The following is a 24,275-nucleotide window of genomic DNA, read 5'->3' on the forward strand; positions in this document are numbered from 1 at the left end:
GTTTTTTCAGAACTCTCCAACCCTCTTGCAAAGCCATATTCGTTGCACAGCTTGTAGCATCCAGTATAAATAGCATGGGAAGGGCATGAGTTATGAGTTCTGCAGGCAGCTACTGCCACGTTGTGGGGAGATGATGCTTTACATGCATTTATTGTGCAGCAAAACCCATGAGCTGAGCTGGGAAAAAATGCCTTTGGGTTTGTGTGGATGTTGGACATGGTGGGGTGTGTGTTCTGCTCTTTTGGGGAGTGTGCCCTGCCTCAGCCCCTTGCCATGCTTGCCAGGTGAAGCTGACTTTCTCTTGGCTCTTGTGTCTCAGAGAGCAGGAGTTTCTCTAGACAACAGTGGGAAAACTGTAACATATTGCTATGAACAGACATGAATAGCTTTTCCACCTGGCTTCTTATTAGGTGTTACAGCCCTATCTTTTTCCATTGGTCGTATGATAGTCATCTTTTGGTATTTAATAACATTGCATCTAAGACTTGACAAGGGAATGGGAAAGAAGCAGACTTGCAGTCTTGGAAAATAATACTATGACTCCAGAACCACACCTGGATCAGGCATTTGTAAGCATATGGAAGAGATTGAAGATCATCTAATTGTCTCCTTAATGCTCAGTACTAGACTGAATCTTCTCCGCAGGCCTGGGAAGCTGTGCAGATCACCAGGCTCCCCTTGCTCCTGCTCCACTAAGCTGAAGAGCCAACTTGGAAAGGGAAACCTTTCTCATCCCCAGCTTTGGCTGCACTGGGGCACTCGGCAGGGTTTCAGTGCAGAAGGTGTCACTGGCTTGTTTGCATTTTTGGCTGTGAAAGTCAGTGACAGCTCTTCTTATGGCCAGATTTTGTGCGTGATCCTGTTAGGGGAGTTGTCAGCACCTAATCTGTATGTTTGCTGTCATCCAAATCGTATTGCCAGTGCATTGCATGTGCAGCCTGACACTCTGTATATTAATCCAGGTTTTGGCTTGCTTGCTTGATCCAGGAGGGATTAAACCCCACCCCACATCTGCTGAGGCTCTCTCTTGGACTGCTGCCTCATCACACTGGTGCTCCTCAGCAAAGCTCAGAAAAGGTCTTTCCCTCCACAGCTTCCCAGGCACAGCTCTTCCCTAGGTGGCAGGGACTGCTCTTGCTTGTCCTGTATGTTTCCCATCCATCCCTCCTTCCCTCTCCAGCACAGTGGTACCTGCAGATCGCAGACAGTCCTTATGAGAATCTATCAGCCAGCAGCTGATCACCTCTTAGCCAGGCTGAGTTATTCCTTGCCAGGCCCTGCTCCTGCCTTGCAGTAAGATGAACAGCTATTCTTGTTGCTTCTTTTAACCTGGAGCAGGGAGCAGGTTGGAACATAAAGCTTTTGAAAAATGATGGCACAAGGACAAATTTCCAGTCAAAGTCCTCCAAGTGCTGCTCTGAAGGAAAATTGTTCTTCATTTGTGGGTGAAATGGAAGACTTCGTTCAAGGGCAGGAGTTGTGCAAAATAAAGACTTAAGCATTTGAGTAAAGGAAAGAATGACTGCTCTTGGCAGAAGGGCAGAGGGGACTGGGACCTCACTAACCTGATTTAATCAAGCAACCTCTGATGTTTTACAATTGCAAGCAACCCTCTGACCGAGAGCTGGGCAATTTACAAGCCACAGAGTTATGAACTGTTGGTAAAATAGTTTCAAGAGGAGAATACATTGCAATTGCAAACTGAAAAACCTGAGCAATGGTTGGTCTAGCCATGTCCAGCTGGTGTTGGGAGAGTTCGGTCTCTACCCCTCTCACAGCCTCTCCTACTTCCCACCTTCAGCAGCACCTGGACCAGTTTCCAACTGAGCCTTTGTGGGCCACGTCTACCTTGGTCACAGGATGTCTCCTTGCAGGAAAGGAGCTGGGGCTGCACCTGGGCAAAGTGCTTCCTCACACTACACATGTGGGTCACTGTTCTGGGAAGGGAGAAAAAGCTGGGAACAGCCTCTAGCAATGGAGACGCTGACCCAGCCTATGGAGCCATGGGCTGACCAAGCTCTGATCTGAGCCAGCTGCCTAGGCCCACGAAGAGAAATTTCCTCAAAGATTCTAAGAGGCACCAGTCTCAGTCCACTGACTTGAATCCATTAAATTTATATTAACTGGTTTGTCCTTGTAAGTGCCAAGCATTCCTGGCTGTGGCAGGGGCTCCCTGTGTTGCAATGCCAACTTCAAATGGGATGTACCTGTGCTAATTGTTTCTGGATTTGGTCAAGTGAGGTTTTCTTTCTTTTCTGGGAAACTGTCTTTTGTGCCTGTGGTATTTGCAGAGTGCTGACAATCCCCTCTTGCTTCACCATGCCTGCTTAAAGTGGTGTTCCTTTAAGATGTGCTTTTCCATTTTCAAGGCTTTTGATGTATTTTCCCATGTTAGAAAATTCAAAAAGGCAGCATGTGGAGCTGGCTGGGACCAGTGAGTATTGCTGGGAGCAGCAGCTTTGATCCTTGGTAGGAGCTCTGCAATAAACTTGCTTATGCATTTTTCATCATTCCGTGTGTGTGTGTGTGTGTGTGTGTGTGCACATGCCTTGCAGGGAGTACAGGCACTAATTCTGAACTTGCACTCAGCACAGGGATAAAACTCACTTGTGGTTCACTGCTGATCTAAATCCTTCACATCCCCAGGGTAACTCCACCTCTAGTTACCCTACATGAAATTTGACCCTGACATCCAATAGCTAGGGAGCTGCTCCTGTCTTTAATCTCTCTGACAGTGCCTAGTCAGGGCTTTTTGAAGAATTTTGTTGGTCTTTTCTTCCATAAAAGCATTAGCTTTCTTTATCTGGAGTTTTGTACTGCTATCTGACCCATTTACTTGGAAGCCTCTGAGAGGAGCTTGAGTTGGAAAAGAGCTGCGTTTGTGATCCAAGTGTGAGTCTTTCACTGTTAATTGCATTAGCATCCATAACTGTATGCATATTTCTAAACTGTCATGATTGCCACATCCTTTTAAAACATGGACGGGACATCAAAAGGGTAATGACTACTCAGAGATTAGCAGAGAAGCAAGAAGTTAAATTGCCTGATACCTCAAAAACTCTGATGTGAGCTGTTTTGCCCCCATTATATCAAAACTGACATAGGAAAAATGAGTGAGAAATTAGACTTTTAAAGCTCATTAGCCTCCAAGATATAATTAGTAGGAAACAGGCTGTTTGATGGAGGTTTGAGGTGCCCTGTGCCTGCTGTTGCTGTTGGATGGGCAGTCTCTGCATAGCGGGAACCCTTGTTGGACTGGGCTGTGACAGGATTCCTGGGATGAATGGGAGGAAAGGATGGAGAAGTCCTGAATTCAGATTCTGTCTTTGCTGCAGATTTAAGGGCGCTGCTTGGTCTCCCTGTTTTGTGGCTTAGTCTGTGTTTTAGCTCTCAAGCCAACTCCTGGTAGAGGCTACCTGTGCAAACCTTTTGGTTCCCAGGGTGCTTCCCATTCACCGAACCCGACCTACCTTCTATATGCTTTGTGCACAGTGGTGGCTTGTGTTTCACGGAGGTGACAGCGGCGACTTCTTGGTCTCAGATGGACAGTGTTCCTCCACAGCCCCGTGCCAGCCACAGCCCAGCATCTTTCACATAGGCGCTGTCGCTTTAATTCTTTATCCGCGTAAATCCTGGCAGAGCGAGTCCGCTTCACGAACAGAGCCTGCACAGAAGTCACAATGCACGTAGTAATTAATGATGCCTGTCGTCCGCGGGAGGGAGAAGCATCCCGGCAGGTTCGGGGCGCCGCCGGCAGATGGAGCGCGGCTCTCAGCACCGGCGCGCCCGGCACAGCGGCCCCGCTCGCCTTCCCCTGGGCACACTGCTCGGTGGGAACACAGCAGTGCGATAACGGATTGTTTATTATGGAAACATGCCACTTTTAGTAGATTTACAAGCAGCTTTGTGGAGCTCCTGATCGCCCTGTATTTTTGTTTTAGTCTGTTACTCATCTTGATACATCGTTGGTCTATGTCTAACTAGGGCTGTACAAGAGCAGGGACATGATGGGGCCAAAGCATGGGGGATAGAAAGCAGCTGTCAGGCAGCATTTCTTCCGGGGCTTTGAGGAGTACCAGCAGGCTGTGTCAGCCCAGCAGTGACTGCTTCTCAGCAACTGACAACAGTCAGACTATTTTGTAGTTCCTTCAAGGCCCCAAGGTTTAGCAGCTGCACAAATGGCTGCAGTGCGTTTAGAGCAAAGTGAAATAACACTAGTTCCTTCCATCCTCTGCTGCCTCACCCCAAGAAATTCACAGCCTCTTTTGGGAGCTACTAGTCAAAATCCCAGATCCAAACACCTCCGGACTTTCAGCAAAGTTTGAAACTGGTTCAGGAGCTGAATTTCAACTCTGTTTTTCCTGTGCCAAAACCCGCAGACCTGAATACCTGGGAACTATGGAGGTGGGTTAAGTCACAGACCAAATACGCTCTGAGCTTTTCATTGTCTACCCCTAATGCATCAGCTCTCCTAAAATAATATGTCTAGCATGGTTCATACCACAATCACTGCTGTAATCACCACTGAAACCTGGATAGGTTAGAAATCCATATGTGGTTCTGCGTCTGGGTGAATTTGGCAGACAAAAAGCAGTCCCCAAAAGGCAGTTTCTTGCTATCAAATCATCTGCCAATTTTAACAGTTCTGATTTATGCTTTTTAAGGTTCTTGTGCTCTTTGCTGACAGAGCTGAAGGCCATCTGCACTCGTGCTGTTATTGAATGAGCCTCCTCAGGAGCAAGACTGCCTTCCAGATGACAGAGTAGCTGGGAGCTTGTATCTTGTGCATGTGAGATTTCTCTGCCTGTCTCCTTGGTCTCCCGAACTTCCTTAGCTAAAACAAGTGCTTCCAATTACAGAAAAGTATATGTGACATACATCAAGCAGGTTTTCTATATTGTACTTTTAAGGGAGGTACAAGTGTTGCACTTGTACCTGCTACTTTTCCTGCTATTCCAACAAAACATAGGGAGGAAATGTGCCTTGTGGGTACATAACCCTCCTGGTTTCTCTAATGACACTTCGTTTTGGGGGTTGATTTTTCTGTCTATTTGTCTCCGAAAGGGGAAATTAATTATGCCAGTTGGAGGTATATAAGGGTTGTTTTGCGTGGGGAAAACCAGAGTAGGTGAACAGTTCTTGGAATTGCTTGGATAGTAGATGAGCATGGAATAAAAGACTGACGAGAGGGTAGTTAGTTTAGCTTAAAAGACTGGCTGAGTGTAGCAGTCTGAAAAGTAGATCATTTTTCTGAAAGTCACAAAGAAGAAAAAGAATGGCTTCAGATTCATCCCTTGTGTAAATCTTTTGAAGTTGGTCACTTATACCAGGATGATTTAACCCCATTAATTTTAATGGGTCACTGCAGGGTCCCAAGGGTTGTTTTTTTGCTGTGCTCTGTTCTGAGGCAGAGATAAAGCAGAGCCTTGGTGTCTAGGCTTCAATCCAAGCTCGGTGTCCCCATGGAGCTGGCTTGGGCCCATCCATGTTGTGGCTGACTCCAGTTGTAGAGGGAAAAGGATGCAAGAGATGAGGATGTGTCTGAGCCCCTGTCCCATGATGGCTGGGTGCTGCCAGAACTTTGTTGTGAGCCATAACATACCTGAAAAACAATATCCAATCTGGAAAACAAGGATAGCCAGGCTAAGAGGACTCACAGGAGTCAACACTGCCTCTCATTCGGCTGTGGATCTGCTAATCCAAAGTGATTAACAATTAAAATATTAACCAGAGACAAGGAGGTGTGGAGAAGTGTGGCAAAGAAAGGAATCTGAAATTGAGAGAAACTGGCACCAGATGAATCCTGTTGGGACTCAGTGGGCAGAGAACAAAGGTCAGTGCCCTTGACATGGCGGGGACTCAGAGACTATGGCTGGGGACAGAGATAAAGCACGGTTACCACCTATTGTTCCAAGCAAGCCAATCATATCAGGAATCAGCCACACATAGTTAAAAAGCCCATGTATCACAGCAGGAAAAATTTAATCTCCTGCCGGGAGGGGGGATACATCTTTGTCACTTTTCAGACAACTGAAAAGTGGTGGCAGACACAGCTGTACTGCTTGGGCAGAAATAGCAATTATGCCCTAACCTCATCAGGCAGCAGCATACCACGAGCTGTACTTGGCCCTTGCTCCTTGGGGATCTTGGAGCCAGTCTTGTGCCTCAGCTCTCCAATTTCTGCATGCCTTTCCTTGTGTGCCTTGCTCTTAGGGCCGTTTGTAGGAACATGGGATTACAGTCCCGTGTTGAGGGTTACAAAGCTTTCCCCTGACTCCCTGTCCTTTGTTTTGCAAATAATTCAAATTGTGCTCAAATATTGACCAGAAAACAGGAAATGAGCCAGGAGGAACAGATGGACCATAACGAAATGAAGTGATACATCTTAATACAAATGTTCTGAGTAATATGGTGGAGGGGGAAGTCACTTTTTGGTGTAAAGTCAGCACTAAGCAGCCTGCCTCTGTCAAGGCATCAAGCATCTTGCAGAAAGAAGGGAAGATGAGCATCACTGTGTCTCTGAGAGTTCATCTCTTGGCAGACTTGACGTGACTGCAAAGTGGGCCCGGTAAAGGAAGGACAGAAAACACGCTGCAATAAAAGTTTCTCAATAAACTTTGTGACTAAACTTCTTATACCTCTATTTAATCTCATTAGTCTATGGTCTTCTCCCAGTCACATATTGTAAGGCAAACTCTGTTAAATCACTCCATAGCTAAAGTAGATCAGAAGACCCATCTGTACTGGAAGCTGGTTGTAAAATGCTTTATAAAGCTTGTATCAGCAATAGTGTGGTCAGCAGAACCAGGCAGCAATGTCCTCCTGTACTCAGCACTGGTGAGGCCACACCTTGAATAGTGTATCCAGTTTTGGGCTTCTCACTAAAAGAAGGACATTGAGATCCTGGAGCAAGTCCAGAGAAGGGCAAGGGAGCTGGTGAAGGATCTGGAGCACAAGCCTGATGAGGAGTGGTGAAGGGAGCTGGGGGTGTTTAGCCTGGAGAAGAGGAGGCTCAGTGGGGACCTTGTTGCTCTCTACAACTGCCTGAAAGGAGGTTGTAGGGAGGTGGGGATTGATCTCTTCTCCCAAATAACAAGAGGCAGAACAAGAGGAAAGGGCCAGGGAAGGTTTAGATTGGGTATTAGTAAAAAATTCTTTATCAGAAGGGTTAAGGAGCATTGGAACAGGCTGCCCAAGGAAGTGGTAGAGTCACTATCCCTGGAGGCATTTAAAAGATGTGTAGGTGTGGTTCTTAAGGACATGGTTTACTGGTGATTTGGCAGTGCAAGATTAACAGTTTGACTTGATGATCTTAAAGGTCTTTTCCAAACTAAATGATTCTATAAATATAGAAAGTTGTTCTTACAAGCATGTGAGCCTTGGAAGGATCATGTGTGCTGGTATCCAACATATCACAGTGTAATATTTACATGCAAATGCACCCAGTACATATGTCTTTCTGTCTTTTGGAGGAAGTGTCAGATGTAAAGGGTGAAACTCAGTTTGCCTAAGCCCAAGATATGGTTGCAATTCACCCCAAGAGCTGGAGCAAGTGCTTCTCTGCAGCACCGGTGGAGGAAGAATTTCAACCATGACCGTCCCCAGAGAGGTGGAAGAGTCCCAACAGAGCCTCATTTCTGTGTCAGGTTATTTTAAGTAACTGCAGCAATTCCCTTCACTTCATACAGGGCTGCCTCTGTGGTCCTTGTGCAGCCTCTTCAAGGGTAGCAGGGTCTGGGAGTGTGAGGGAGTCTGAACGCCACAGGATTCTCTGAGAAATTAACCCTTTTCATTAGCAAATGAAGTGACAGAAAAGTGAAGGTGCTACTAAAATCCTGCCTGTGTGTCCTGACCTGTGAGCAGCATTGCCAGCCCATGTCTGTGCTGCAGTGAATGAGTACAGTTCAGTGCCATACACACCTGTGAGCTCCTGTGGTCATATCCTCAGAGTATCCTATGAACAATCTGGCTTATTTCCCTGGAATATGTAGCTCATATCGGGAACTGAAAAATTTGCAACCTTTATTAAATAAAGGAATACAGGAAAAGTAGTTGTTACTTCTCACATGATCTGCTCAATGTTAAATGTAAACAGACCACAGCAGGTGTGAAGGGATGAGATTAAGGCTTGGAAACCCTGGAGCAAGTGGAGGGAAGGCCTGTGAGAAGAAAAAAAATGCAATGTGATGATGAAATGCAAATATTTCTGCAACTGTGTTTAAGTGCAGGATCGGGGAACATCCAGCTGTCCGCTGGCTGCTTTTAGCCAAAAGACAACAAAAGGCAATGGATGATCTCACCCTGCCTCTCTTAAATTGACAAATATCCTCCACCGTTGCTTAATTACCAGTTTCTCTAAGGTTATTCTTTGCCAGCTGTTTGGCAAAGCCTGATGTGGGCTGAACATTTTCTTCTCTCCTCTTGTTGCTTCCTCATGCACAGGAAACAGCTCAGGTGGTTCGGATGGCCGCAGGTGGGACGGCCTGGCATAGTTCAAAGGTTTGAAAGTGTGTCGGCAGAAAAACCCTCAGCATGAGGCCACCTTTTGGGAGGATAGTGCTGACATATGGCTTGTGGGGATGAAAGCCCAGAAGAAGCTCAAACAGGGCGGTCTTTGAAATGCTGGTTCCTGCAGGTATAATGTGGTGGTTTTATCTGACTGTGAACATTTCTGACAAGGCATCAGGTCATTAGTCTTGTGCTTGTTATTGTAACATTTGCTGGAATGAAACACTAGCATTTTGAAATCACTGCTATCAAAGCATATCATAAATTGTAAGCAGTTTCTTGTCCTTTGAGTATATCCCTGTGCCAAATCATTCAGTGCTCGTATCTTCCAAATTGGGCGTGACATTACCAGTGAAGAGCTGTGACTGAGCATGAAATAATTATTTTTTTAAAAAGCAGAGCTGCAAAAAGTGTGTTCCTAAAAAAAATAATAGAAAGTGACCCCTACCTCTTAAAACAGTTCTGCTTCCAGGCTCTGATAAGAACAGTGTGTTTGACTCCTGAAGTGCTAAACACTCTGCTTTCTGTAAAGTGGAATTTAAAAGACTGTTGCTTGCATAGATAGACGATAGATAGATAGATAGATAGATAGATAGATAGATAGATAGATAGATAGATAGATACTGTGCAGATATACTATGCTGTTACTTCCACTCACAACTTGATTTTCTTGCTTCCACGAGCAGTGACACATTTTTAGGAGGAGTAGTGTATTTTTAAACTCACACGATGGGATAAGATGAAGGTCAGCCCACCTGAGCCTGCGTCTTTGCGAGACAGAGAAATTAAACCCCAGCCTCCATTCTGCCTTTGAGATTTTGGGCCAGGGGCTCTTTGCACATCTTTTTTCCTGTGAAATGCTGTGGTGTTTTGTCCCTGATTTTGAGGAGAGAGATCCACCTTAGTCCATGGGTACTCAGCTGTGAAGATAACATGGCTGTGGTTGCATTAGCAGCTGGATGCTCTGAGGTCTTTTAAGCGGAGTCTGTTCCCAGCCTTAACTGTATTTTTCCTTCTGAGATGTTCTTGACTTTAGGCATTGAACAAAACTTCACCTGGAGACACATTTGGAGCTTTGTTGTCATCATTGCAGTTATATTCAAGTCCTCTTTGGGAGATGCACTTTCTTTGGAGCTAGTGGTGAGCCACAGTCCCGGGGCAAACACATGGTGTCCTCCTGCCCATCCCTGTGCTCTGGGAGGTCAGCTACTCTCATGGCTTCCTCACCTGCCCTTTGAAGACCCTCAAGGCAGGCAAAGGAGGGGTTAGAGGCAGGATGTAATGTTTGCATTTTGGACTTCTTCTTTGCTGATTAGAGCAGTTCTGGGACCTGTTTGGCCTTATATGACCTGCAGGCTACAGGGGAGGGAAGGCAGAGAGATGGCCAAAAATCTCTGACCTTCCTTCTCATCACCATTCCAGATTTGCTTGGGTATATGTAAGGCTCTAAGATTTTCACAACATTGTTTAAAAAATGTTTCTTCTTGGGCAAAATGAGAGCTCTTTTCCCTTTTCTGTATCTTTACTGAGAAAAGGGTCTTGGTAGTGTTACTACAGTAAATTAAGCAACATACTTCCTACTACAAAACCTTTCGCTCTTCAGCGTAAAATGAAAACACATAAATAACCAGCACAGGGGATATGCAACGTGCATGGAGTTCACTCTTCCAGACCTTGTTTTCTTCTGGACAGTGATTTAGAAGGAAAAGCTTTTATCTAATCATGACGTAGGTCTCTGCAGAGCTCCCCAGGCGCTGCTAATGGATGGGATGCACAGCAGAGCTTGAAGGCTTTTGATTCTGGCTGGGTAAAGCAGAGAGGTGAGTTTTTGGTGCTGCACAGCTATTGTTGGGTAGGTCAGAGCTGGGTTTTGTACAGGGCCCAGCGTGTTTGTGTAGTGATCAGAGACATTTTGCATTGCAATGAGGTCTCTGTTGTAGAGAGGGAAGGGAAGCAATCAGCTGCTGAGGATGCAACAGGTTGAGGCGAGGCGGGGGGTGGGTAGTTGGTGCAGGAGAGGAAGAAGAGGCAAAGCAGAAGGTTCCAGGAATTAGCTTCAGTCCCAGAGGGACTGGGGAAGAAATTGTTATTGGCAGCAGGACACTCCATTTCATGCTCTGATTCATAATCCCTACAGCTGCATCTCATGGCTGGTGTGCCTAGATCCTGGGTTTGAATCTCACAGTGTTTTACAGCAATGAAAGATTATTCAAAATAGCACCAAATTCAGACTCAGCTAACAACAATTCAGTGTGGACTTCAGGATATATGAATCTCCCCAGGACCTCAGGGATGCTCTTATGACCCTGTGGTAGATGCTGCTCCATGGGAGGAGCTCACTGCCAGGCACAGCATGGCATGCCCCAATAGGAAAGGCAATGATCCTGCTGAGAGTGTGGTTTATTCTTGTTCAGCTTTTGGCATTTCAGGTAACAAAGGGAGAAAACAGTGCACAAATGCTGATTGCAGGGCATGACATTTGCAGAACCTCATTGATATTCCAAGCTTGTCAACTACTGAGCAAGTGAGATCAACAGCCTAAATGAAGGGGGTGTAATTCCTGACAATTGATGGCATTTTCCCTTCGCCCACAGGTGATATCTATAGATCAGATAACATGAACTGTTAAAGCACTAATAAGTTGCCAGTGGCCTTTTAGCTCTGCAAAATAGAGATCCTTCATGTTGCTGGCCAGAAATACCCCCAAATCAGCATTTATTTTGAAGGAACAAGTAATTTCTCTTTTAGCTGAATTAAAAGGTCTGCTCCTATAACAAGCTGAATGGATGGAAATAATTAAATTCATTCATTATGCCTCTTCACTTTTGTGAACGTAGACCATGAAAAAAGATATTGGAAATACCACACACACCCTTTGGAGTTGTATGAGGTGAATTAAAAGTTAATGTCTGGATGGAGAATTGGACAGGAGTTACATAAAAAGAAAAATGAGAAAATGACTGTTTTCTGCATAAGCAGGTCTAAAAAACATCCAGATTTGTATCTGAACTGGACTGCAAAATTTTTGGTCTCTTCAGACCTTGCACTGTTTCATGGTGTGTACAATATGCATGTATTTTAAATGCATATAAAAATATTTTCTTCTGTTTTCCAGAGTTATTTATATTTAATGATAGTCACCTTAGAAAGTCAGTTGACATGATTTGAGGTGTTTTGATGCAAGTATACAAGCATGTATTTGAGGTTAACTTGATTTTTTTTATTTGCCCTTTTAATTGAGTAAGACTCAGAAGGAAGTGTTAGAATGGATCTGTGTAATAGCAAAAAGATTTTCTCCCTCTGCAAAGTGAGTTTTAAGTTCATTATTATGATCTATAAGTGTGTGATCAAATACCAATCAAGCAAAATTTACCAGAAGTTTTGATAATTTTGAGTATGGCCTATATAACTTAGAGCGTATCTGCCTATCTCTAGATTCCTATCTCAGGAGTCTTTTACTGGTCCAGGCTGAAATAGATGTGCTGTTTTCTTTATTTCTTTCTTAAAATGAACAGAGCATTGACACGGAAACAATCTCTTACATCACCTTGAAGAATAAGGCATTTTTTTATTTATTATTTCATACTCTATTACAAAAAATAGCATCTCTGTTCCCTCATATGTGCTCACTGAATCCTTTTTCAAGGGTCCGATATTTCCAGGGGTGGAATACTCAGGAAACTTTATGATACTTCTTTGCAAATGCCTTGTAATTTAGCTCTTTAACCTTTTAGAGGGAATGAAGGAGTGGGACTTGCTATCAGAATTGGATATTTGAAAGGCGTTTGATCGTTACCTTGAAAAGTAGCCCTAGTGTTTGAAAGGTTTTATCTTTGGGAAGTTGTCTCTATTTTTCTGCCTTAATTGGTGCCTGTCAGTGATAATTTGGAATCATTTGAAGAATCCCAACAGTTTTATTGGACAAGTTCAGGACTTCATTTTTCTTTCATGTTTTATTCTTAGATTAACAGAGGATCTTTTAAGACTGCCTGATGCTGTTAGGTAATCAGGGAAGACAAGTCTGCTTTTAGAAGTTGCCAATCCAGCAAAATTTACTCAATGCATTTACTAGCTATGTTTTGGAGTTTTACAGCATCTGAAAAAGCTCAGTTCAAAGGATAGTGATTAGAACAATTTCCTAGAGTTCATGAACTTGTAGTAGATCTTACATGCCATGATTTATGTCTCTTTGACTAGTAAATTGAAGAACCCAACAACTTGAAAGATCTTTCCATGTGCTGCTTTGTAGAAACAGGCATAAAACAATTCCAAGTAATATAAAATTGATGTCATATAGAGAACCACACTACAATTAATATGCTGGGGAGACATTTGATGTTGCAAGACAGTTAACTGAGGACATGCTGCTGAGGCAAATTTGGGAAGCAGCCCTGTTTGAATCTCACTGTTCTAACTCAAGGAAATATAGTGAAGAAAGGGAAAACTACAGTTACCAGATGAAGAAATCGAAGTTCATACTGTGGGCTTGATCTTGTCTACCCATGTGCATTGTACATTTTTGCCTCTCTTGGAAAAAGTATTTACCATTCCTAGGGCCATATGTGCAACAGATGATTTAAAAAGTCAGGGAAGAGATCTCCCACTGAAGGGGGATGTAAAACTAGGTAGGGCAATAGGGTATTTAGCAGTGCAAAGTAAGTACAGATGCAATAGCCATCTGCTGTCTGTGCACACTGTGGTCTTAATCTTTCAGGCCCTACTGCCCTTGGACACGTAGCAGGGTCAGCAAGACAGAGAAGTCCAAACATCACATTGCTAAAAAGTGAATTGAGTACACAGAACTGCTAGACACCAGAAGAACATCACCAGAAAAAAGCGCAAAATTGTACAATACCAAGCATCTGGCACGCTCTCCTTTGTACTGGGAGCCCAGAGGTCTAGCAGGGCTGGGGCCTTGTCTGGAAATGCCTGTAAATCATTTCCTACTTTTCCAAGTTAGAGCCTTTACAATGTCAAAAATTCCAGTGACAGCCTGGGATTTCCCTGTGTGAGCCTCCAGTGTGTGGGCTGCTACCAGTACTTGTACCATGCACTCAGAGGGGCTGCAGGGAATCCAGGGAGCAACGCCGAAACCCAGCACCCACCGTGGGGTGGTTTTGAGGCCGATATAGGACAAAGGAGAGTGTTCAGAGGAGGCTGTGAATGAGAAGGGCAGACGGGACTTTCTTCTACTTTGCATTCCCAGTGGAGTCCCTCAAGGGTCCTGGTCCTTTGGGTCTTCCAAGGGCTTGATGTCACCAGCCCCTGCAGATTCATCATGGGGAATTGTGCTCACAGATGAGATGTGGCTGATGAAGGTATATGGGTCAAGGGGGAATTGTGTGGTCCAAGGGCTTTCTTGCAAGAGCAGGAGGGGAGAGCAGAAGGAAGGCAGCCCAGACCACTGTCAGTCGGCTCCTTTCTCAGGTCTCTTGCCCCAGAATAAGAAGTGAGAAGAAATGGGAATGTTTCTTTGCTCAACACCATAAGCAAAGCAGCAGTGGCTGTAGCACTTACCACCACTAGCCATAGGCACTTTGCAATGGCTCCTGTCCCACTGGCATCTGTCCCCTGTTGTGAAGAGACCTGCTCTAAGCTATGCCTGGGGCTTGTGGGATGCCACTTGCAGGTCAGGCCAGGCCATCAAAACATTTGGGTTGTCATTGTAGCCCTGGTTTACTGCAGGAGCTTGCTCAGTCACCCTTTTTACATTCCTTACCTCTAAATGTGTGATGAGGTGACTCACTCCTATTGAATGCATGCTTAATTTTATTAGATAGTCATCAACATGTTTCATATGCTCTCTATTAAAGAATTGCCTGCTTGTTTCCTTGATTATCTTCTGGAAAGAACTTGGGTAAACAGTCCAGACAGAGGAATCTCAGTTCCCTGTACCAAAAAACCATATCCTATCATTTGCCTCTTTAAGTACTGGATGCAGCATATGGGAGAATTGGGAATGATGAAGTATTCAATCAAATTGCCAGTTTCCGCTGCATTGAAGTCAGAGACACTGAAGGCACTGCAGCATTTATAACTGATTTCCTGAATAGTTAGCAAATGGAGATGAGAGCCCTTTTCTTGTAACTCACATGTGCAACAGAAATCACTTAGCTGACATAAATCAGGGCTAAATTGCTTTTAAAGGCTCACAAAACATTTCTGAAAGAGACAGGATGAGGAAACCATTTGCCACAGCAGAGTATGTCCCCATGATGAGTCCTGTTAAAGCTTGATCAAAGAGCCTTATTGGCTTTTCATTAGAGCCTGGTTATGTATAGTTGAAATTCAGCAGTGATTTCAACAGAATAAGCCCAGAAATACACACAGGAGGTAAATTTAAGCAGGAATCTAGAGCATCAAAGTACGTGATTAAGGACAATTTAATGTGCTGAGTAATACAGTGTGATTTGGATGTAATTTATCCTAATCCAGTCTGATCTTTTACAGGAGAATATATTATAAGGCCACAATTAGGTGAGACCAGGGCCCCATCTGGCCTCCTGTCTCCAGCAGTGGCTTACAGCCAATGCAAGGAATAAAGCAAATACAGAGTGAGCTTCCCATGTGTATCCTCTCTGTTTCTGGCATTCAGCTGTTATGGGACTTTTTGGTTCAAAACATCCAGAGCATGGAGTACAATAGCCACCATTTATCCTTGCCTCATGAATTTATCTCACTGCTTTTTGAACCCATGCCTGGTTTTGGTGATATATCTAACACCAGCAAGTACCATGATTCAGCTGCGTTACATGCAGAAGCTCTTCTCTTACTTTGGTTTAAACTGCTGCACTGCAACTATTCTTCCTGGTGTAGTAATTCAGTGGCAAAAGCCTTTTTGTACAAGCTACGTCCAGGCCTGGGCTTGAAGGTTGGAAATCTGTGAGTTTTCTCCTCTTTTTTCCCTCTCTCCATTTCCAAGGACTCTCTGAGATGAGAGTTTTGGGGATGACACTGTTGGTGTCCGTGCATGCTTTGGCAGAAGTGGTGGTATCCTGCCTCCTGCGGGCAGGCACAGCTTGACAGACCATGGACAATGTCTCCTTTTGGGGAGGTTACCAATAGGTTCAGTGCCACCATGAGATGGAGGAGACAGTGGCCAGGCACCATACACATAGCTCTGGGCAAAGGTAGTCTGAAACATAGAAGGAACATGTCCCTAAAGAGGAACAGCAAAGGGACTGCCTTTTCTTACCATCACCATTCAAGTTCTAGTTCAGAAACCCAAAAGAAACAGGTAGTTGTTAATCAAAGACTGGACCCACATTTCATGCAGAAACTAGAATTTGAGATACCCACCCTCACATCAGGAGGGGCTCGAAAAATGAAGTAAAGATTCATGCTGCCTTAATCAGATTCATATGATTTATATCCAAGCTCATTAGCCCAACTAGTTTATAAGGTACATTTGAATTTATGATTCTGATATTCAGTACTTAATTTGTAACTCTGATTAGATGCATCTTTTAAACATGTTGTATCTGCATGAAGATATTTGTGATAAAATCCCAAAGTGAATGGTACAACTGGAAAACCTGCACATGAAAGTGATTATTTTTATTAACTTGTTTTTATCACTCAGAATTTATGCTGTAAAGGCTATTAAAAAGTGACACGTTTCATCAACGTAAGACAGAGATAAATTTGGCCTCCCCGCACAAGGGACAAGCAGGGTCAGTTAAGAGGAGGTGAAAACACCTCCACCCAGAGTTCTTGCTAAGGTAAATACATTTTTCTGTCCTGTGGAGAAATTTGCCATCTGTAAGAATAAACAGGGTAAAACAGAAACAGATGAGGATGTGACTCTTAGGCAAGATCTTGTTTTTATACTTCTTTCCAGGAAAACTTGCTATAAACATTTGTGTTGTCTTTTTCAAGGCCACTGAAGCCTTGCAGTAGAGGATCACGTGGTGTTAGCTCATCCCCCCAGTGTTCTGCAGCTTTCAGGCTGTGCTGAGCCATCTCTCCCTGGTGCTGGAGAGGCTGGGCTTTGCTGTCAGATCACCCTGCCCTGTATCTCACAGCCTCGTGAAATGCTGAATCTGCACTTCCAAAGGCCTGTCTTTCTCCAAGAGGATAATTTCATAATTTAAAAAATATAATTGTGAACAATGCAAGAGAGTAATTCTGCAATCCTTTAGCCTGAGCCAAATACTGAAGTTTTACTCTGGTTCCAAGTGATCAACTTCACTGCAGGAGAATTTTGGGACAGAAATCTGTGGCATTACCTAGTCATTTAGGGAAGGGGCTAGATGCCTTGAACACATCTCTTTTCCTTCTTACATCCATTCTACACAAAAAAAGAAATGGTGGCCAACCCCCTCAAACACTGGAGGTCAGCATGAGGCTGAGATGGTCCATGGGGATGTCACTTGTCTTGGAGCTGTGTGCATCCCCTGCACCTTGGACTTGGTGGCAGATCTCAAGTTGTGCTATGTGGGGCTAAACTTCACGATCCTCTGAGTGCAGAACAAAAGATAGTGCTGTTTGCTCTATATCAGCATTACAGACATGCTGTAAAGACAACAGAAAGGTGGCAGGAAGGCAAAATTTTGGTGTTGTCTCTGTTTTGTTAAGGAGCTGATTGCACAACAGTTGCTTACCCTTCTTAGCAGCAAGCAGAGGCCACTTCCAGCTAGGAAGAAATGCCTGGGTTTGAAGTCAGGTTGCCAGATTTTCTTCTTGCTCCCCAAGTCCATTTTGCTCGCGGCAAGGAATTCTGGAGTCTTGGGACCACCACAATGGGACCCTTTCTCACAGGGCTTGAAAGCATGACCTCTGCTCAGAAAGGACAGATTCATGTTGGAGAGCATTCCACAATGCAATGATTTATATCAGGAAGTGAGCAGAATACTTTCTAAAAAAAAAAAAAAAAAAAAAAAGAAGAAAAAGAAAAAATCCTTCATCTGTTTCTTTGGCTTGATGAAGAGATCAGCTGTGGTTTCATGATTTCAGAGGATGGAATGCTGAAGGGGAAAAACATATAGCTCTATTCATCCATGTGTTTGAGTTTCTATTCCTGATGCATAACATATAGAGTTAATTTTGCTTAATTACATGTCATATGGGTCTCAGAGCTCAGTGGGAATGGAGATGCCTTCATGCATATGATTAAACTTTTGCACTTTGCGTACCAGGAATATGAATTTCAACCCTGCACTCTCCATATAAGTCCTGTGTGTTTGGATAGTATTGCAGTGTTCAGGTGCTCCTCCAGCCATAGGCCTTGGTGACAGCCAGGTACCTAGTGCCAGTTCTTGGTCACACTTGGTTTTGTCCCATATCTCAAATAGAAAATGTCAGTCTGGATGTTGAGAAAAATCAGATAGAAGAGTTTCAAGATGCAAATATGTTCTCAAGGCTCAGGGTTTTGTACATGTAAAGAGTAGTAGCAAAGTATTTTTGTATTGTTTACTTTAAAAATAATGTCACAGAATCTGATAGCAGTGTTAAGAAAAATAGTTTGTTAAAAAAACCATCTTCATTCCTGACTGCAAACTGCAAGGGTGTTGGGAAGGAGAGAGAGACTTCCCTGTAAACACATTTCTACGCTTTTAATCTGCCTGGCAAATCATTGGCAATTAAATGATAATCTGAGTTGTTTGTTTGAAATGTTATACATCTCCACTGCAGCCTGCCCACACCACTAGAGACTTTTAGGAATTAAGGAATATGGGAACATAAACATCCACAATGTATTTAAACATGAATTAACCAAAGCTAACAAATATGAAACAATTTTAATTTATGTAGTAAAATACTCTAGAGGATGTAGATTAATCTGCATAACTCGGGCTTTGTCACCGTCTCATCTCCTTTGGACAGCAAACTCAGAGAGAGAGAGAAAAATTATTTACTCTCCCTTTAGCTTCTGTCTCATCTGGTGAAATGTCTGCTGTGCAGCTCTCCCAGACATGCTGCTCCTTTGGTCTGACAGCTCCTCATGCTTTGTAGACACTGGTTTCTCTCATAGCTGAAGCTCATGGTTGTCTGAAATCTTTGCTAAATGGGTTGAAACCCAGCTTTGTTTTACTGACAGGCAGAGACCCCAGGCTAAAAGGAGACATACCTGAGAAAGGAGGAATCCCAAAGAGTGAGCTTCCTGGGTCTGCTGTCCCATGGCAGGTGGGAGAAGTTTTTAAAAAGCCTTTCCATTGTGGGTACTGCAAGGATGAGGCCCCCTTGCTGAATACATCACCTGCAAGTGTTTGCTGTGCAGGAGACAAGTTGCAGCCTTGCAGCCCTTCTGTTGATGCAGTGTTGCTCTGCAAGCTCACCTGGTTCCTGCAGGAGGCTTCTGCAGACTTACCAGATCTCCGTGAAAGATGCAGGAGAAAACCTCTGGGACAGATATAAAACAAGCTGAATTAGAAGTACAGCTAAAGAGATAGGCACAGCCTGTCACCAGCCACCCAGTCACTTCCAGTCTTCTGTTCACTTGGGACATTTCTTAGGCTCTATTGAACAAATGTCAGGATACTCCTCAATTTTTAAACAACTTTCCAATTGTGCCAGTGCTTGTTTGTATAAATCTGTTTGTATTTAGATAGATGGAAACACAGACATGCCCATGTTGATGTTTATTAACTCTCACTGAACACAGCAGCAAAGTCAGTCCCTAAAGAAAAGATATGCTACAAAATTTTTCCATAATATTGTTAATATAAATTTCATATTTAAATTAGATTGCAAGTGACAGATAAATTCAATGACATAAGACATTGTTATGTTTCAGAAACTTCCAGACCGACTGTGGATAGCTTAGTGTGGTAAGACAATCAGCTCTATCACAATGCTCATGGTCTTCCTTTCACATTCATTGGTAGATTTCAAATGAGTAATGCTATGCTGGGGTAATGCTGATGAGAAGGGAGATCCAACTTCTCTCTCCTTTGTCATTAAATAAAAATGTGTTCAGCTTGTGTGACGTGCTTGGCACCAGTGATATTTTAATATCGTTAGCAGCAGGAAATATTTTCCTTGCCAGTAATGAGGTTCAGTGTCAACTAAAGGTGGAAGACTTTAAACAAAATTGCAGTATTCTAATACAAAAGAGGCTAGAAATACCCTATTTTTGTGGAAGGTGTTCAGTATGGAGTGATCCTGGCTAATGAAGGAGGGACCTACCAGAGCTATTTTTAGTTCTACTAGCTGGTTTCACTGCTATTCTTGTGGCTGGCAGAGAAATTAGGATGGTAGTGTCTGTTCTGACATAGAAATAGAAAAAGAATGGAAATATGTCTGCGTGTAAAGATGAAAAGATAAAAGAGCAAGAGCTGTAGAGAAAGTGAGCTTCCCCAGGTAGCTGATGTTACATTAATTTTATCTTTCCTTGAAACGATTTTTCTTTTACAAGGCTACATTTCTTGTCTGATCTAAGGGCTAGCGGTATGCCAGGTGCAGCCTGTATTGCAGGAGAAGAGATTTTCTACTTGGACATTGTTACAGTTAAGAGAAACCATTAATTTCCTTTATTGTTTAGAAGACATAAACCAATACTATAGCCTCACCTCACACTAATGCTTCACTGAAAACAGTGAGGCTGAGAGGTATTGTTATGTCCCTATATATCACCACTTGAGAGAGGGAAAATACATCAATGAATCATATGCAGGACAGTAAGACATAAAAAAACAAACATGGAGTCAGACAGGGTTCCTTGCTGCTCCTATTGCAAAACAGCAGCACAGGCTTTCTTCATTAGCAGAAATACACACCAAGAACACTTTACACAGCTAGAGAGATTATTTGCTATACCTGCTTTGCTTTCTATTTCAGCAGTGATTTTTTTTTTCTGTCCTGAGAGGAACAAGTGTTGGATTTTAGAGTTTCACTAGGGAGATGAAGATTTTATTTCAAACTCCATTTTATTTGATACTGCTTTGTCCTGACTTTATGAGTGTAATGTGGGTGTACGAAAAAGAAGACATGGGGAACCTGGACTTCAGGAACTCCAAAATCAAAGTCCAATAAAAGCTGACTTTAAAACTTAAAAGAAAAAAAAATGAAAAGATGAAAACTTGCCCAGTAGGTTGACTGGCTTTTCTTTTTTTTCCATTAAGATTCATGAGTTGGGAGATGGTGGTGATTAAAATAACTATTTTATAATGATCATTTAATTTTTTCTGTAAAGATGGTCTTGTGCTTAAAACTAGAACTAAGACTAGAAGTTGTAGATTCAATTGCCAAAAAGAGTTTGACTACACTCTGGATCCTCTGATGATGGTAGTTACCCTCCTGATCAAAAAGGGACATCAGAGGGCAACTTGCTGCTTCATCCTCTTCTAGTGACCCTACATTGCTCAGCTGTGCACTTTGCAGTCACAGTAAGTGGCTTTTTTCCCTTCAAACTAACTTAAAGGTTTGTTTGAACCATGCACAAGCCATGAGAGAAGCAATGATGGCGTTCACTGGACCAGAGCTCCTTGGCCCACATGAGCAGGTACTGCCTCTGTTAGCACCAGGTTTATTGTTGACCAGAAATGTGACTTGCTGCATCATATTAAGGACGATGCTCTATGCTTATGTAGTCATGTGATGTGGAACATGTCAGTGTGCTGCAGGGCTTGTGTGAGGAAACTGAAGAGCAAGTACACTTCCATAACTGATATGCTTTTGATGTGGAAGAAATGCAGCCAGGTGAGGAACTAAACAGGAAAAAAAAACCCAAAACCCAAAAAAGTTCTTTATAGAGTAATATCTCTTGTCATCCCGTGACGTAGAAAGAAAAAGAAGGTTCAAACTTTTGTTGTTTTCTTAATCTCTATCTTCTTTAAAATGCATGGATGAATTATACTTTAGAATTAAACCTCATGTAAAACATTACTGCAGTCACTCACAACAAACCCTAAAACCAGCTAGAGATGGGGCTGAAATGTGGGAGAGAACCCAGGACGGAGGTTTGAATTATGAGCTTTGCACGACATTTGCCACTGTTGTACAGCAAGAGCACAGTTAAATCATCTTCTACTGCAGTTTCTGAACTCAGGTACAAACTGTGGTCTGATATATTGGACAAAGACATTCAACAACAGCTTTATCAATTTTTGGTTGTTTATTAACCATATTAGTCCATCATTACCCCATTTCTCATTGTGTGAATTGGATGATTTTTTTAAAGTGGCAAAAAGGAATTGGGTTTTTCTTTAGCAACTTTGATCGGGCTGATGGCTCTTTCCTATCTGTCTAATGTTCCTTGTCTTCACCCTTTTGTACATGCTCTGTTCACCTAGAACCTCTCTTAGTATGCCTGTGGGGTGTCTCCAGCATGGCTGACTGGTAAGAGATGGCCCTGGACATGTTTGCTGAGGACCTTCAGGCAAAGACTGAAGGATGGTTGTTTCTCCTCTAGGGATTGCCCATAGTTTTACACCATCCTCCCAGGATTCTCATGGGTCCTAACGTTTTCAGCCATTTTGCTTGACACAGAGGGAGGTGGGGACCCTACATGCTGCAGAGGGAACTCCCAGCTGAACCCAGTTCCAAGCTGTAGTCCTGAGGAGGTCCATGAGCTTCACTGCAAAAGCCAGGACAGGTGGGAGAAGATTTAGGTGATCAAGTGTGTGCACAATTGAGAGAGATACTAGGTTAAACCAAGTTACAAGTGTGTCTCAGCAGGGTTTGACGTCTCAACATTTAGTGGTATCTGAAGAGAGGCAGTTCAGGGCAGGATCAAACACAGAGTTTTACTTGCCAAGAGAGTTGTACTGACAGCTCCACAAAGCTCCAGGCTGGCGTGGGAGCTGAGCTGGGATAGAGGACTACATTTTGCAGTATATTGTGTTTTCCCTGGCTTGTTCTGGGGGATCTCTGTTTCAGGCACCAAATAGCAGGAATTATATTAGCATATGATATCACTTCTGTAGAAGAAGCAACTTATTCATAAGCAGTAGCATCTTCACATCAAATACAACTGCAGACATGGTTGAGAAAACAACCATTTAATTGAAGTAAAATTGAAGCTGGGAAATTAAAAGGGCTGCAAAAAACTTCCAAGTAGCTACTATTCATTCAAAGCAATGTAATGTAATGTAGACATGTAAGCCATGGGATGCACACAAAATGCTAGGAGAAACAGAATTTGCAGATAGACATACCTCTGCCCTCAAGACGTGTTATTTTTTCAGCTGATCCCCCAAACTCTCTTTGAATAGTTCGGGATAATCCTTCTCTGATTCCCCTGGAGTACAGAGCATGCCACAAGGGACAAAACGCCTCTCCTGACAGCCCAGCCCCCTCAAATATATAGGCTACTGCCTTTCCCTGTGGTGGGATTCCTGCAAAGACAACCTGCCTCTGCAGTGGGTCCCTTGGGTGATTTTCCCGACATTAACGTTGCTGGGCGCAGGGCGTGACGGTGCCACGGGCACTGTGCCTGCACAGCGATGCTGTCTCTGCCCGCGCTGTCATTGCCCGTGCACACCGTGTTAGAGCCGGGTCTGAGAGCCTCCGGAAAGCTCCGTGAGGAAGCACAGCCATAGTCAAGTATTTTTGTCCTCGGTTCAGCTTATCCTGAATCAGTCCTCACAGCTACCTTCTGTGATTTCTTCCCCTTCGTAGCAGCTGTCTGGGGTTTCAGCTGTTCTGCATGAGCAGAGATGCCAGGACCGTTTTTTAAATCACTGTGGAAAAGTAAGGGTGCATTTCCTATCGTGGAAGAAAGAAGAAAGGACAAAGTTTAGGGTTTGTTTGCAGATTTCCCCCCCACCTTTTTTCCAAGTGCTTGTCAGAGCTAACTAGCAGAGGTCTGGAGGTTAGTCACAAATTAATTAGCCTCTGAAACGCCAGGACTGCCAGTCACGGCAGCTCAGCCTGGAGCAGCCGCCTCCCTGCAGCAAACAGTTCATATTCCCGTTTATCTCCAGCGGGACGTTAAGGGTTAATTCAGTAGCTGTGAATTTAACAGAACAATTTAAAGGGGAAAAAATGACACCCTTCTCCCCTGCCTTGCTGTTTGTGGATGGTTTGCTCTGCCTGGCTGATCACATGCTCCGGAGCCCCCGGTGCTGCAGCAGCCCCAGCTGCCGCTGCTGATGGGCCGGTGCTGCCCGGGACGCCTCTGGCCCCCGCCTGCCCATGCCCGGCAGCCCTCACCTCCGCTTTAAGGGAGGGAGGGCACAGGATGAGCCCTTGAGCATATGGGTGGAAATTTGGGAGGCACCTCTTCTCTCATCACCGTTCCCAGCTCTAACCATGTCTATTTGTTGTTGCCTTTTTTTCAGGGACTATGGATCTTCAAAGAGAAAATCAGGTAAGATACCAGGCTTTTTTTTTTATGCGCTGCATGATTATAGAGAAGTCCTTACCCCCTACTTTCCCCTGTTAAACCTTCCATTTATTTTTTTTGTGTGGCATCAAATCATGTGGGAGTTTAACTTTTTATTACTGAATCCTGCTGGAGATAAGCATCAGTTTTCCTCTTTTGCTGGAGAGAAGAAACCCACCTTATATAGTATTGCAGTTAAAATTACTGCTCTTCTCCGGTTGTATTTATGAAGCTCTGTATCCAATCTGAGAGGATAATTGTATTAAATGTCTTTCTCTTTCATTGCAAATGGTTGAAATGCAGACTCAGAGTTGGGGTTCTTTTCTGTAGGGGAAGGGAATCCTTTTCTGTTCTGGCTTGGATGTTTTATTTTGTCTTTCCAAAAGGTTCTGGTAAGGCTTTTGATGCAAAATGTTCTCAGTACCTATGCCTGGGTTTGGGCTGCCTCAAAGGCTCTAACTCAGTGTTTTGTTTTTAAAATCCTGGATTGAAATGTCCTATA

The 24,275-nt window shown here is 43.6% G+C and overlaps 1 protein-coding gene across 4 annotated transcripts in view; it reads left to right on the forward strand.

Annotated features, from left to right (window-relative positions):
* SH3PXD2A (SH3 and PX domains 2A) overlaps positions 1 to 24,275 on the forward strand; it is a 245,191-nt gene that overhangs the window by 138,350 nt on the left and 82,566 nt on the right. For 3 of the 4 annotated variants that reach the window (XM_071563708.1, XM_071563710.1, XM_071563709.1), the window contains exon 6: positions 23,730 to 23,758. In XM_071563708.1, the coding sequence (XP_071419809.1) occupies positions 23,730 to 23,758 (29 nt within the window). Of the gene's footprint in view, positions 1 to 23,509; positions 23,759 to 24,275 lie in introns of those variants that run through there. The other variant, XM_071563712.1, reaches the window with a different exon arrangement.

Source organism: Pithys albifrons, chromosome 9, assembly GCF_047495875.1.
Source record: "Pithys albifrons albifrons isolate INPA30051 chromosome 9, PitAlb_v1, whole genome shotgun sequence".
Lineage (NCBI taxonomy): Eukaryota > Metazoa > Chordata > Aves > Passeriformes > Thamnophilidae > Pithys > Pithys albifrons.